This window comes from Bombina bombina, chromosome 2 (assembly GCF_027579735.1).
Source record: "Bombina bombina isolate aBomBom1 chromosome 2, aBomBom1.pri, whole genome shotgun sequence".
NCBI classification, from domain to species: domain Eukaryota; kingdom Metazoa; phylum Chordata; class Amphibia; order Anura; family Bombinatoridae; genus Bombina; species Bombina bombina.
Genome location: NC_069500.1, coordinates 1,082,821,811 through 1,082,833,940, shown reverse-complemented (window position 1 = coordinate 1,082,833,940; position 12,130 = coordinate 1,082,821,811). Strand labels below are relative to the sequence as shown.

At 36.4% G+C, this 12,130-nt stretch overlaps 1 protein-coding gene across 3 annotated transcripts in view; it reads right to left on the bottom strand.

Annotated features, from left to right (window-relative positions):
• MMAA (metabolism of cobalamin associated A) overlaps window positions 1–12,130 on the bottom strand; it is a 40,861-nt gene that overhangs the window by 12,385 nt on the left and 16,346 nt on the right. For all 3 annotated transcript variants that reach the window (XM_053703707.1, XM_053703708.1, XM_053703709.1), the window contains 4 exons: window positions 9,929–10,369; window positions 9,436–9,558; window positions 8,065–8,235; window positions 1,388–1,473 (listed from right to left, as the gene is read on the bottom strand). In XM_053703707.1, coding sequence (XP_053559682.1) covers window positions 1,388–1,473; window positions 8,065–8,235; window positions 9,436–9,558; window positions 9,929–10,331 — 783 coding nt within the window. In that variant the 5' untranslated portion in view covers window positions 10,332–10,369. The remainder of the gene's footprint in view (window positions 1–1,387; window positions 1,474–8,064; window positions 8,236–9,435; window positions 9,559–9,928; window positions 10,370–12,130) is intronic.

Here is a 12,130-nt window from a genome sequence, read left to right as displayed (position 1 = left end):
AATTTTCACAGTATGTACCTAAAGCCGTAATAGGATTGCACCACAAGTTTCAAGTCGATTAACCCCTTAATGCCCAAACCGGAGCAGCCTAAAGCCAACACCCGGTTAAAAATAGTACAGCACCTTGCCACAGCCTTGCTGTGGCCCTACCTGCCCTTAGGGATCAGATTTGGGGGAATATAGCTTCTATAAGGCCCTCAAACAGCAGCAGGACCCTCCTTCTGAAGCAGCATGAACTTCTCTGCAATTCTAACTGCGCATCTGAGGCGCGAAATTAGGCCCCTCCCACTCTACTCCGGAGCTGTGAGGCCTAGTAAATCACTCTTAAGAGAATAAAATACAGCCATGTGGATAATAACCCCAGAAAGAACCCCAAAAGGACTTTCAAAGTGTCTGCAAACAATATTTTTCTTAAATAAACAATCGATTGCCTTATCAGTGTCAACCAGCATAATTAGCCCTGTTATGCAAGCATTTAATTCCTTACTAAGTCTGTGAACATAGCTTACCCTCCCCTCATGGGGATATTGTCAGTCTCTTCTAGCATTATCTCAGTCTTGTCTAGAAATAAATGACTGACCTCATTGCAGATTACCCTGCAAACCGTTCCCCCCAACTGAAGTTTTCTGGTACTCCTCAGTCCTGTGTGGGAACAGCAGTGGATTTTAGTTACAACATGCTAAAATCATTTTCCTCTCAGCAGAAATCTTCATCACTTTTCTGCTAGAGAGTAAATAGTACAAACCGGTACCATTTAAAATAACAAACTTTTGATTGAAGATAATAAAAACTACAATTCTAACACCACATTCACTTTACCCTCCCGTAGAGAGACCCTAGTGCTTAGAGCCGGCAAAGAGAATGACTGGGGGGTGGAGCTAGAGGGGGAGCTATATGGACAGCTCTGCTGTGTGCTCTCTTTGCCACTTCCTGTAGGGAATGAGAATATCCCACAAGTAAAGGATGAATCCGTGGACTGGATACACCTTGCAAGAGAAAATGAAAATAGAGTCATTTGTTTTAAATTACTCTGTCCGAATTGTTTATCTAAACTATTATAGAAATCTTATAAATTAGTTTTACTGCGTTTCCATGTTTGTTGCTTTTACAAGAAATAAATGACTAACTGAAACCATGTGCAACGCTGACCTAACATCACATTTTATGATTAATCTTAGTTTTATATGCATGGTAAATATCAGTTTTGTTTTTAGCAAAAAATGCAGTTCCTCTAGTGAAATAACGACCTCATGTATGTATCTCTAATACATTTGGTGTCTATACACTCAAAATATTTTGTTACTGCTCATAATACCTGAACATTCTGTACAGCTTAGAAAAAAAAAAGATAAATGCTATATAAATTGCATGAGAACATGCACCATACCTGCAGTTCATCGCCCCCTGCTGGTGGCAACAGCAAAACAAACATATCGACCATATCAGCTACGGCAAACTCAGACTGTCCCACACCTGCAGAATTACAAATCATTTTTATACAAGGTGCTTAAGTCTATACACCTCTAGCACTAAATGTATTAATATGTATGCACATATGTAGATTTTAGCATACAGAGTCAATGTGATATTACACTGTAACTTTTGAAACTGTCATGTTTGGTATCCCAGCACCAAATAGATTTTTGATAATGTTTATATTAAATTAAAGGACCACTCAATGCAGTAGAACTGCAAAATTAATAAGTGCATAATAAAAAGACAATGATTTAACACCTACTCCGTATTTCAAATAAGCAGTAGATTTTTTTTTCGGACAAATTTATTTTTCCTATCAATTTCCAGCACCCTGTATCATGTGACAGGCATCAGCCAATCACAGTCTAGTATACACATACCCTGTGAGCTTGTGCATATGCTCAGTAGGATCTTGTTACCTAGAAAGTGTGAATATAAAAAGACTGCAAAATTTGATAATGGAAGTAAATTGGAAAGTGTCTTAAAGGGCCACTAAACCCAAAATCTTTCTTTCATGATTCAGATAGAGAATAGAAATTTAAACAACATTACAATTTACTTCCATTATTTATTTTGCTTCATTTTTTAGATATCCTTAGTTGAAGAAAAAGCAATGCACATGGTGAGCCAATCACACGAGGCTTCTATGTGCAGCAACCAATCAGCAGCTACTAAGCATATCTAGATATGCTTTTCAGCAAAGAATATCAAGAGAATAAAACAAATTAGATAATATAAGTAAATTAGAAAGATGTTTAAAATTGCATTCTCTTTCTAAATCATAAAATAAAAAATGTGGGTGTCATGTCCCTTTAAGACTGCCTGCTCTGTCTGAATCATAAAAGTTTATTTTGACTTGAGTGCTCCTTTAAGACTTCCTTGAATTTTACAGCAGCACTAGGATTCTACAGCTTCAGATATAAATAGAAGAAAATTCTACCTTATGGATATATCGAGCTAGTGTAGAAACAGATAAGGATAGCATGCGTATGTCAGCTTTTGAGGTTTGGGAAGCTTTGCCTCCTCCTGGTAAGAATGTATATCCCATACATAACAGCTTGTGGACTCTCACCACCTATATGAAAGAAATTGGATTTGTCTTTTTATATATAAAAAATAAACAATCAAACAAGGCTAATTTATCTGTCAGTCTGTCTTGGCCAAAACTACACTAAAATAAACTAAACTTAGAAACACTAATAACTTCCAGAACAGATATTAACACCAGATCACCATAACTTGCAACTTTGATATCAAATTTTATTTTGATCTGGTATGGAAAAGACATCTAATAACATTTTAAATAAAAAAAATCTTAAAGGGACACTCAATTCAAAATTAAACTTTCATGATTCAGCTAGAGCATGCAATTTAAAACAAATTTCCAATTTACTTCAATTAACAAAATATGCACATAATTTTTAAATTTACACTTCTTGAGTCACCAGTTCCTACTGAGCATGTGCAAGAATTCACAAAACATACGTATATGCATTTGTGACAGGCTGATGGCAGTCACATGATACAGGGGTGGAAATAGACATAACTTGAAATTTGTCAGAAAAAAAATCTACTACTTATTTGAAGTCCAGACTAAGGGGCCAATTTATCATGTTTCAGCAGATCATGTCTGACCGACATCGCTGAATGCAGACAGCATACGCTGTCGGCATTTAGCATTGCACAAGCAGTTCTGGTGAACTGCTTGTGCAATGCTGCCCCCTGCAGATTTTCACCCAATCGGCCGCTAGCAGGGAGGTGTCAATCAACCCGATCGTATCGATCGGATTGATTGCTGTCCGCCGCTGAGAGGCGGCGGACCAGTTAAAGAGCAGCGGTCTTCAGACGGCTGCTTCTTAACTGCTGTTTCCGTGGAGCCTGAAGGCTCGCACGGAAACAAATGTATTAGACACCATAGGGTTCTTAATAATTCCGCCCCTAAGTCCTACTGAATTGTCTTTTTATCATGTTTGTTTTAATTATGCAAATCTACTGTATTTACTGGTCCTTTAATAAGTACATAATAATTTTACATCACTTTTTTAGGCTTTTCTGACTGCCATTCTAAGTCAAATTCAATGCAATTCATTAGTAACCACTATTATTCTCATTTATTTGTAGAACTCTTTTTACCTTTATTTTGAATTTTTAAAAGTGTTTCCGCCAGGGTCGGCTCCAAGGGGGGGCATTGAAGGATAATGCCCACCCAAATAGAATGCTGTGCCCCTTCAAAAAGAATATGGATATAAAATATGGAAGACCGTCTGATCAGAACAAGCTGATCCCTATTACATAGTCCGATTTATTTTGACTTATCGACTTCCTTACTTTTCCTGTTCCCCGCTATACGTCCCGCGTCTATTGTTGCTATGGGAACATCAGCACCCAGGCGGCATGAGGTACATACATTTTTTCTGGCCCTCCCTCCCTGTCCCCGCCATCTTGCTGTCAGTCTCTTGGTGGTCTTGGTAACAGCAGCCGGCTGGTTGCTGCTGAGCGATCGCTGAAACCAAGACAGGGAGCTGGTACTGTTAGGGTGAGCACCGGATACACTGAGAAGCTGGCGATACTACTTGGGACACCAGGCTGCGGCTGATACCCTGCGTACCTTGTCCTGTCCTCCGGGCACACTCATGCCTCGCACAGGTTCTGCCCCCAGGCTTCTCCTTCTACTCTCTGGTCTTCTGGTTTATGCTGACCTCCCAGGGGAGCCGTGCACATCTGAACTGTGCAGGAGCGATAGTAACCAGGTATTTCACCCTCAAGCATGTGTCATTGCTTACCGGACTGTTAGAGTTACTTATACATTGAGAAGATGACTTATGTATGCATTTATTATATATACATAAAGTATATATATTCATATGTATATAGATAAAAAAAGTTTGTAATTGCAGATAGCATATACATTATATGTAGAAAACAGGTATGCGTGGATAGAACATTTTCATAGTTAGCACATTTTATTTATAAAATAAGATTTTCATAAATATAATCTTTTGATACATACAAACATATACTATCTATAGAAAGCCTATCTATTAGTTTTGGCCATATTTATGTATTTACAAGTAGTATGAATAGGGAAATCTGTTGTTAGTACAGCTATATGTAGTACCTTTATTTATGCATAAGTATTATATTAATGTATATGCTTTGTAAATGCGAGTCCCCTTTTGAAACAAAAATGCCCCCCCATTTCATTCCTTCTGGAGCCGACACTGGTTTCCGCCTGTAGAATTGGACATCTATACTGAAAATAGTGTATTAAAAGTGATACAAATAAAAAAGATATTTAGATTCAAATTGTAGTAACAGAAAGTCCTAGATGCAGTTTTGCCTTGTTAATTAGTCCAAAAAAAAAAAAAAGGAGGTAGAGAACATAGCGCAATACTGCAATAGGTAAGTTTAATTCCAAAACGTATAGGCTGTACTTACAAATATGGAGCTACGTTAGCTCTAAGATATGCGCTCAAGCATTAACCCTCCGGTATATACGGGATCTCTTCTGCAAATCTTGGAGCCAACGTAGAATATCTATTTATGTATCACTGTTGACACCTTATGTGTGTCTATAAATGGTGATAAGATAAACCAATAGTGGCAAAAAGGGGGAGAGAGCGTATTCCCACTCATGCATGCACAACAGCACTGTCTGCCCGGACTACTTATAGGCAGAATAGAGAAAACAATTAAAAATTAACTTTTGTTAATATATACACACTTAAAAATAAGGTGGAATTAAAATTGAAACTTGAAAGAAAAGAGTTGAAATAAAGAACCCTGGTTGATAGTGAATTGTAGGTAGGCCTTTGTGGTTAAATGACCTTAAGTAATCTATCAGGGTCTGTAATTATAAAGCAGTATTGAATTTTGAAGTAAAATGACCACTAACAGTATAAGTTCCTGTAGTCAAATATCAACCTAAGAAAATTCTAGCAGCATATAATCCATGCCATCCCCTTATATCAAAATAGGGCCTAAATTGCTGGCCATATTCATAAGTGTAGCTAGGATGTAGTAATATAATACTCCAATAAAGGGTTGAGATAACGTCAATATTTTAGAACAATTATACTGTAGGTTATATTACCTCTAACAATGGTAACGATATTATTGGTAATATTATTGGTAGTATATAAATAATCTACTGCGGAGGTACTTAGTGCCAGGTAGTACCGGTTGGTAAACAACACATGCATGCTTTTAGTGTAGGGGATATCATATATTTATAATGCTCTGTTCAACATGATCATTTGGACAGGGTATTATATAAATGTAAGATAACAGTTGGTCACACTATGTTTATTGCGGTAGTTATTGGGGTTTTGTAGCAAGCCGTATGTATCACAATAAAATGTTATTTATCTCATACGTTAATGCCCTAATATTAACAACACCCTTCAGGGTTAAAGTGTCTGCGTGTTACTGTGTGTTTATTGCACTGTGTTTATGTTGCACTTTCATATATTACTCTGTCCAACTGAGTTCTTCCGTTGATCTAAATTATTAAAGCACAATGCAGTGTGATACAAATATACATTGTTGCAGCTATTCAGCCGTGTGTAATGGAGAGCTAAATGATTTAAAGTAAAATACCTTTAGTCTAACTCACTAATGTTTGGGATGTTAAAGAATCAATCTAACGTATCACATAAAGAGAGAGAGTATATATCAAATACCAAGTGCTTATACATACAGTATATATAGTCCAAGTTCCGCTGGGAGAATAAAATAAAATGCTAGGAGTAGTCAATTGGATTAAATGTGAGTTACTCCTATACAATGACTATTGACTGAGAGAGCATTTAGTTAAAGGGCCATATTATACACTCATTTTTTCTGTGCATAAATGTTTTGTAGATGATCTATTTATAAAGCCCATAAAGTTTTTTTTTTTTAAAAATGTATAATTTTGCTTATTTTTAAATAACATTGCTCTGATTTTCAGACTCCTAACCAAGCCCCAAAGTTTTATTTGAATACCGTCAGCTACCTTCTCCAGCTTGCTCCTGTTTGTGTAAAGGGTCTTTTCAAATGCAAAAGAAGGGGGAGGGGGGGAGGGTCTTATTTCCCACTTGCAGTGGGCTTTCCAACTACCTTTTCAACAGAGCTAAACTGAAAGCTTCTAAGTACGTTTTTAAACCATTTTATACTGGATTTTTATATCAGTATCTGTGCATCTTATTTTTTATAGTAGTGTCTATTACATGCAGTTATATGAAAATGAGTGTATACTGTCCCTTTAAGATTGAACTGACCGTGCTGGGTGTGTATCGCACACTACATCAGTCACATAAAGTTTCAATTTTAATTCCACCTTATTTTTAAGTGTATATATTAATAAAAGTTCATTTTTATTTTTTTCTCTATTCTGCCTATAAGTAGTCAGGGCAGAGAGTGCTATTGTGCATGCTTGAGTGGGAATACACTCTCTCCCCCTTTTTCCCACTATTGGTTCTAATTAATTCTTGCTAAGCACCACTCCCTATGTGTAATAATACTATAGTATACACTAACATTCACACTTAGATAACGGGGAGATTGCCTGCATGTAGTGCCATTGCTTACTCTCCAGTGATAAGATAAAATAGGGAAATTCTATGGTTTAACGGATTAATGAAAATCACAGTCACATTCTGTATTTAAACTGATTTTTGTTTGGAGGATAATCTTTACTTATTATTTTATCTAGAACTTATAGACTTAAAAAAAAAAACAATATCTGGGGTAGAGGTCAATTTCAAAGTGGCTGGAGATGACAACAAAATCCCAATGCAATGATAAAGAATAATACATCTGTGAAAGACAAACATGAATGTGCATATTTGAAGAGATAGATTAGAAAGATAGATGCAGACGGACAGACAGGCACAGGGACTAACAACATACTAGAAACAGGTAGTAGTCAGCATGTCCAGTACGTTGCAATGGCAGGTATTGGCCAGCAGGGGACAGCAGCAAGTAGGCACAACAACAAGTAATAGACAGAAGGTACAATAGGGGACCAAGAAGGTCAGAGGCGAGTACAGCATAGAACAAGCATATATTTTATAACATACAAAACTTCAAGGAGCATGTGCCACCCTGAGCAGCACACTAACTGGTTCAGTGTAAAAGCTATGGGAGAGACAGGCATATTCCAATGCTAGCTCAGCAGCATAGGGAGCCAGACGCTGGTAAGTATTACCTCTCCCAGAAGTGATATGAAAGCTATGTAGTGCATGACGTTTATTCGCCTGTTTTATAAGATACAGAGATCCAATGCTTCAAAAATATTTTTTTTTTATTATGCTGCTCACATATAAGCCATAGGAAGAAAAAAAAGTTCCTTCATAACCAAATGAATTGGTTTCAAGTACTAGGAGGGACATAACAGACAATCAGGAATAGCAAATACAATTTAGCTAAAGGATGAAGCTGCTTTCTCAAAATGTAAACCAAATAATATTTACCTGACACAACTAAAAAAGAAATGAATAGGAGATAACTACAAAACAAACTTGCGCTGATGTTCTTAGGTGAATAGATTTAGCCCAGCGTTTCTAGGTATATACAATACTAATGTGTCACTGCTGTCTCACTTACCTACAGTCTCTACAAGAACAATATCATAGCCACCACCCTCACAAAGCAGAATAGCTTCATTGGTGGTGCGGGTGACACCTCCTAATGTACCTCTGGTGGGAGAGGGTCTGATATAAGCATTCATATCCCGGGATAATTCTGTCATTCGGGTCTTATCACCAAGAAGAGAGCCTACAACATAATTTAACAATAGTTTGAGATCTTATCTATAATTAAATATACCCACACATCATTTTAGCCCACACTTTTGGTTGCATTTTATGAGGATGGGAAATGTGTTCACAAGTGACCTCTGTGTCCACATCAAAATATTTCCTTATTACACTCATGATACCACTTACAGATTATTTCCAAAATGAAAATCACCTAGGTATGGAGATAACTTGTGATATTTAATTTATATTCAAATGTCACATTCAACATTCAAATGTTAATATCCATTCTGTTAAATAGACTATGAATACGGCAGAGAAGCTGAAACGTGTCAGTCTGATGGGATAGCTTTGTCTGTGATGATTTTAAACTGAAGATGTTTTTACAGAGTTTTGAATACATTTTAAACTTTTATCTGAGAGGGGACCGCTTCATTCTTTCCATACAACTTTGTTTAATTGCATCTGTGAGCAAAATTCAGCTCCGGAAGCAGAATGAGTCATTACTGTGTGAGGCTGCAGTTTTCGCACGAGAAAGTGGACCGAAGACTGGGGACAGTGTTTTACATGGAGGATTGGAGAACCTAACTTGCAGAGGTGGGGAAGGAGGAGCGTGTAACAAACGTGTTGGGAGTTTAAGGACACGATACAGCTGGTTGTAGGTGGCTGTGTTTTCAACCAGACCAGCATGTCATTTTACCCCGGAGTGGCTAAGGTGTATATGACAAGAGTGAGGTTAGATACATAGCGGGTGTACAGTGGAGCAACAAAACAGTGAGTAAGCTGATTATAGCTATGAATTCATTTTGGCTTGTACCTATGTGAAATACGCTGTACACGCACTGCATACCTAATCCTGGCTGCCCTCCATATTGAGCCCTGAAGGATAGTAAATATTATGCTACATTAGGGGATGTGGTCTTTTGATACTTGTGCTTGATATATGTAAACAACAGTGTTCAAGCCCTGCTGCAAGTTTATGTTTAATATGTGTGTGCATATGCAGGTATGCTTGCCTTCAGAATTTACGATCCCAGGAAGGGGAGGTATACATTATAACTAAATATTTTGGGAATCTGAAGAACTTTTGGGTTGTGTGCAGATTTTCATTTTGTAACTTTTTATTAAAACACCTCTAAAACGGTTTTATTTTTAAACAGAAAACAACCAGACAAAAGAGTAAGATCTCAAGAGTAGAAAACATACCTTTAAAACTTACCCCCACTTGTACTAGAGGATGGGTCAACTGCTAAAATTGCCACTTTATGCCCTTTCTCTGTAAGCATTTTACCAAAGCATTCAATGAAAGTTGACTTCCCAGCACCAGGAGGACCTGAAAGTCCTGTTTCATTATTGAGAATAAAAAAAAAATCATTTTACTGTATGGATCTGAACATATATACATAGCATGGAGTACTTATTACTATTAACTAATATAAACTCACTTAAAAGGACACAAAGTTACTTACACAACTATCAAAAAATAAAAGTTCTGTTAAGAGGATTCTTATTTACAGTTCACTAAAATCAATCTTAATGTTACATGGAATTCCACGCATTTTTATTCAAGTAATTTCCTACATTGCAATGAAAGGAGCTGAACAGAAGTACACAATATGTGCATTCATTCATAGGCCCACTGAATACAAGAACTCTAGAACTTCAGTTTCAAACCAGTTAGATTACAAATACATTTAAAAAAAATGTCTGACCAACTCTGAATGCTAGAGGTTTTCCATTTGATAGTTCTTGTTCCTGGTGGTGTGTTAGGACCTTCTGAAGCAGTATTTGAGCTAGCTCTCTCTTTCTGATATGGGATGTCTCTGTCAGTGTGATTGCTTCTGCCAGGCAAGCTCGTTGTCCCCCTATCAAACCACTATAAATGTTATTTAACAGTCTTTGTTCTTTGTCTGTAAGTGATTCAGTTTCTTTCTGGGCCACCGACGATATACAAAGTTTTCTCCTGCAAACTGTGTTGTATACATATGATCTAGATGGACAGAGTTTTGCCACATTTCTCCGTGTGTTTACCATTAACAACCCAGGATTTCTATGAATGTCTTGAGCAAAAGGCCGGACTAATTTTCGAAGGTAACAAAAACTAAATCCCTTCATAATAGATGATCCAATCTTACAACCCGAAAGAAGAAAACCTGTTAAAGAAAAAAAAAAAAATATTATGATTTTTGTGAAAATACACAAATGCAATAACAAACAAATGCAATAAAAACAGAGGTTGAGGAAAAGATGTAGAAGAAAAATGAACTTAAAATGAACATAATTCAAATAGAGCATGCAATTTTAAACAACTTTCTAATTTACTTCTATTATGAATTTTTCTTGGTTCTCTTGTTATCTTTTGTTGAAAAACAGGGACATAAACTGCGGAGCATGCATGTGTATAGAGCACTATATGGCAGGAGTTTTGCAAGAATGATATATATTTGCAAGCACTATTTCCTACCATTTAGTGCTCCAGACACTCGTCAACAAAGATTACGATGGAAACTAAGCAAATTTGATAACAAAAATAAATTGGTTACTTTTATAAATTTGTATGCTCTGTCCGAATCACAAAACAAACTTTTTGCGTTTCATAACCCTTTAATGAGCCACATCTGCTATCAGGTAAAAGTTTAATGCATGGATTGTGGTGAATCGTAAATGCCACAAAATATGGTAAATAAAATAAATCCTAAAAGAAAAAGGTCGTTGGCATGACCTTGCAGAGATTGCCAAAAACTCTGATACTATTTTGTAAGGTACACATGACACACTTGTGGTCAGTATATTCATGCAAATGTTGGTTTTGTCAGTTTTGTCAAAAAAATAGAAATGAAACATTCAAGGTCACACCAGGTATTATACACTCGTTTTTATGTGTGAAAAACTAGATTTTTAAACAATAAATCTGGTACTTCCCATTAAAGTGGTAATATACTACTTTGTGCCTTCTAAAAGTAGGTAGGAATCCTAAGAGGCTTTAGGGAGTCTATGCCTTCTACATTTATACATTATCTCCCTGTAGGCTTTAGCTAAAACAACCTATATGGCAGTGATTTTTAACCTTTTTTTTGCCGTGGCACACTTTTTTACATTAAAAAATCCTGTGGCACACCACCATCCCAAAATTTAAAAAAAAAAAAATCACACATTGTAGGCTAATACAGCATATATATATATACACATACACACACATACTGTATGTATTGTGCTGTTATGCCATGTCTCCTACAAACTACAGTAAAAAACAAGCAAAGTTTTAAAAATATGTCACACTGTTGTCAGTCTGCCGTGGCACACCTGAGGATCTCTCACGGCACACTAGTTGAAAAACACTGCTATATGGTGAAAGGATAAAGAGTAATCTTCAGGTCAAATGAAATCCTGAAGCCACAAAATAGGCCTGAATGGGATTTCATATATGTCCCCAGTACAAGGGTGACAAAATTGATTTGTAGGTGGATGGTTGCACATTATTCAGGTACTAGATGATCTAAGCAAGATAAGGGACATAACCTACAGTCACATAGAAAACAGATCTAGATTATACAATATTCCTAAATTACAATCAAGTATCTCAGTATCTGGTAAAAGCAACAGTGTCTCATTCTATAATAGAAAAACAAAAATGATTCCTCCCACAGGGCAGATTTATTTTACTCTTAGAAACATTTTTTTGTTTAGACATCTTGTAACTTGGTGACTAAGTAAGCAAATTATGGCTTAAATGACCAGTAAGTACAGTATTTTTGCATAATCAACAAATGAATGATAAAAAGACAATTCACTAGCACTTAGTCTGAACTTCAAATAGTTGAATTATTTTTGACAAATTTAAAAGTTATGTCTATTTCCACTCCTCCTGTATCATGTGACAGCTATCAGCCAATCACAAATGCATATATGTATAC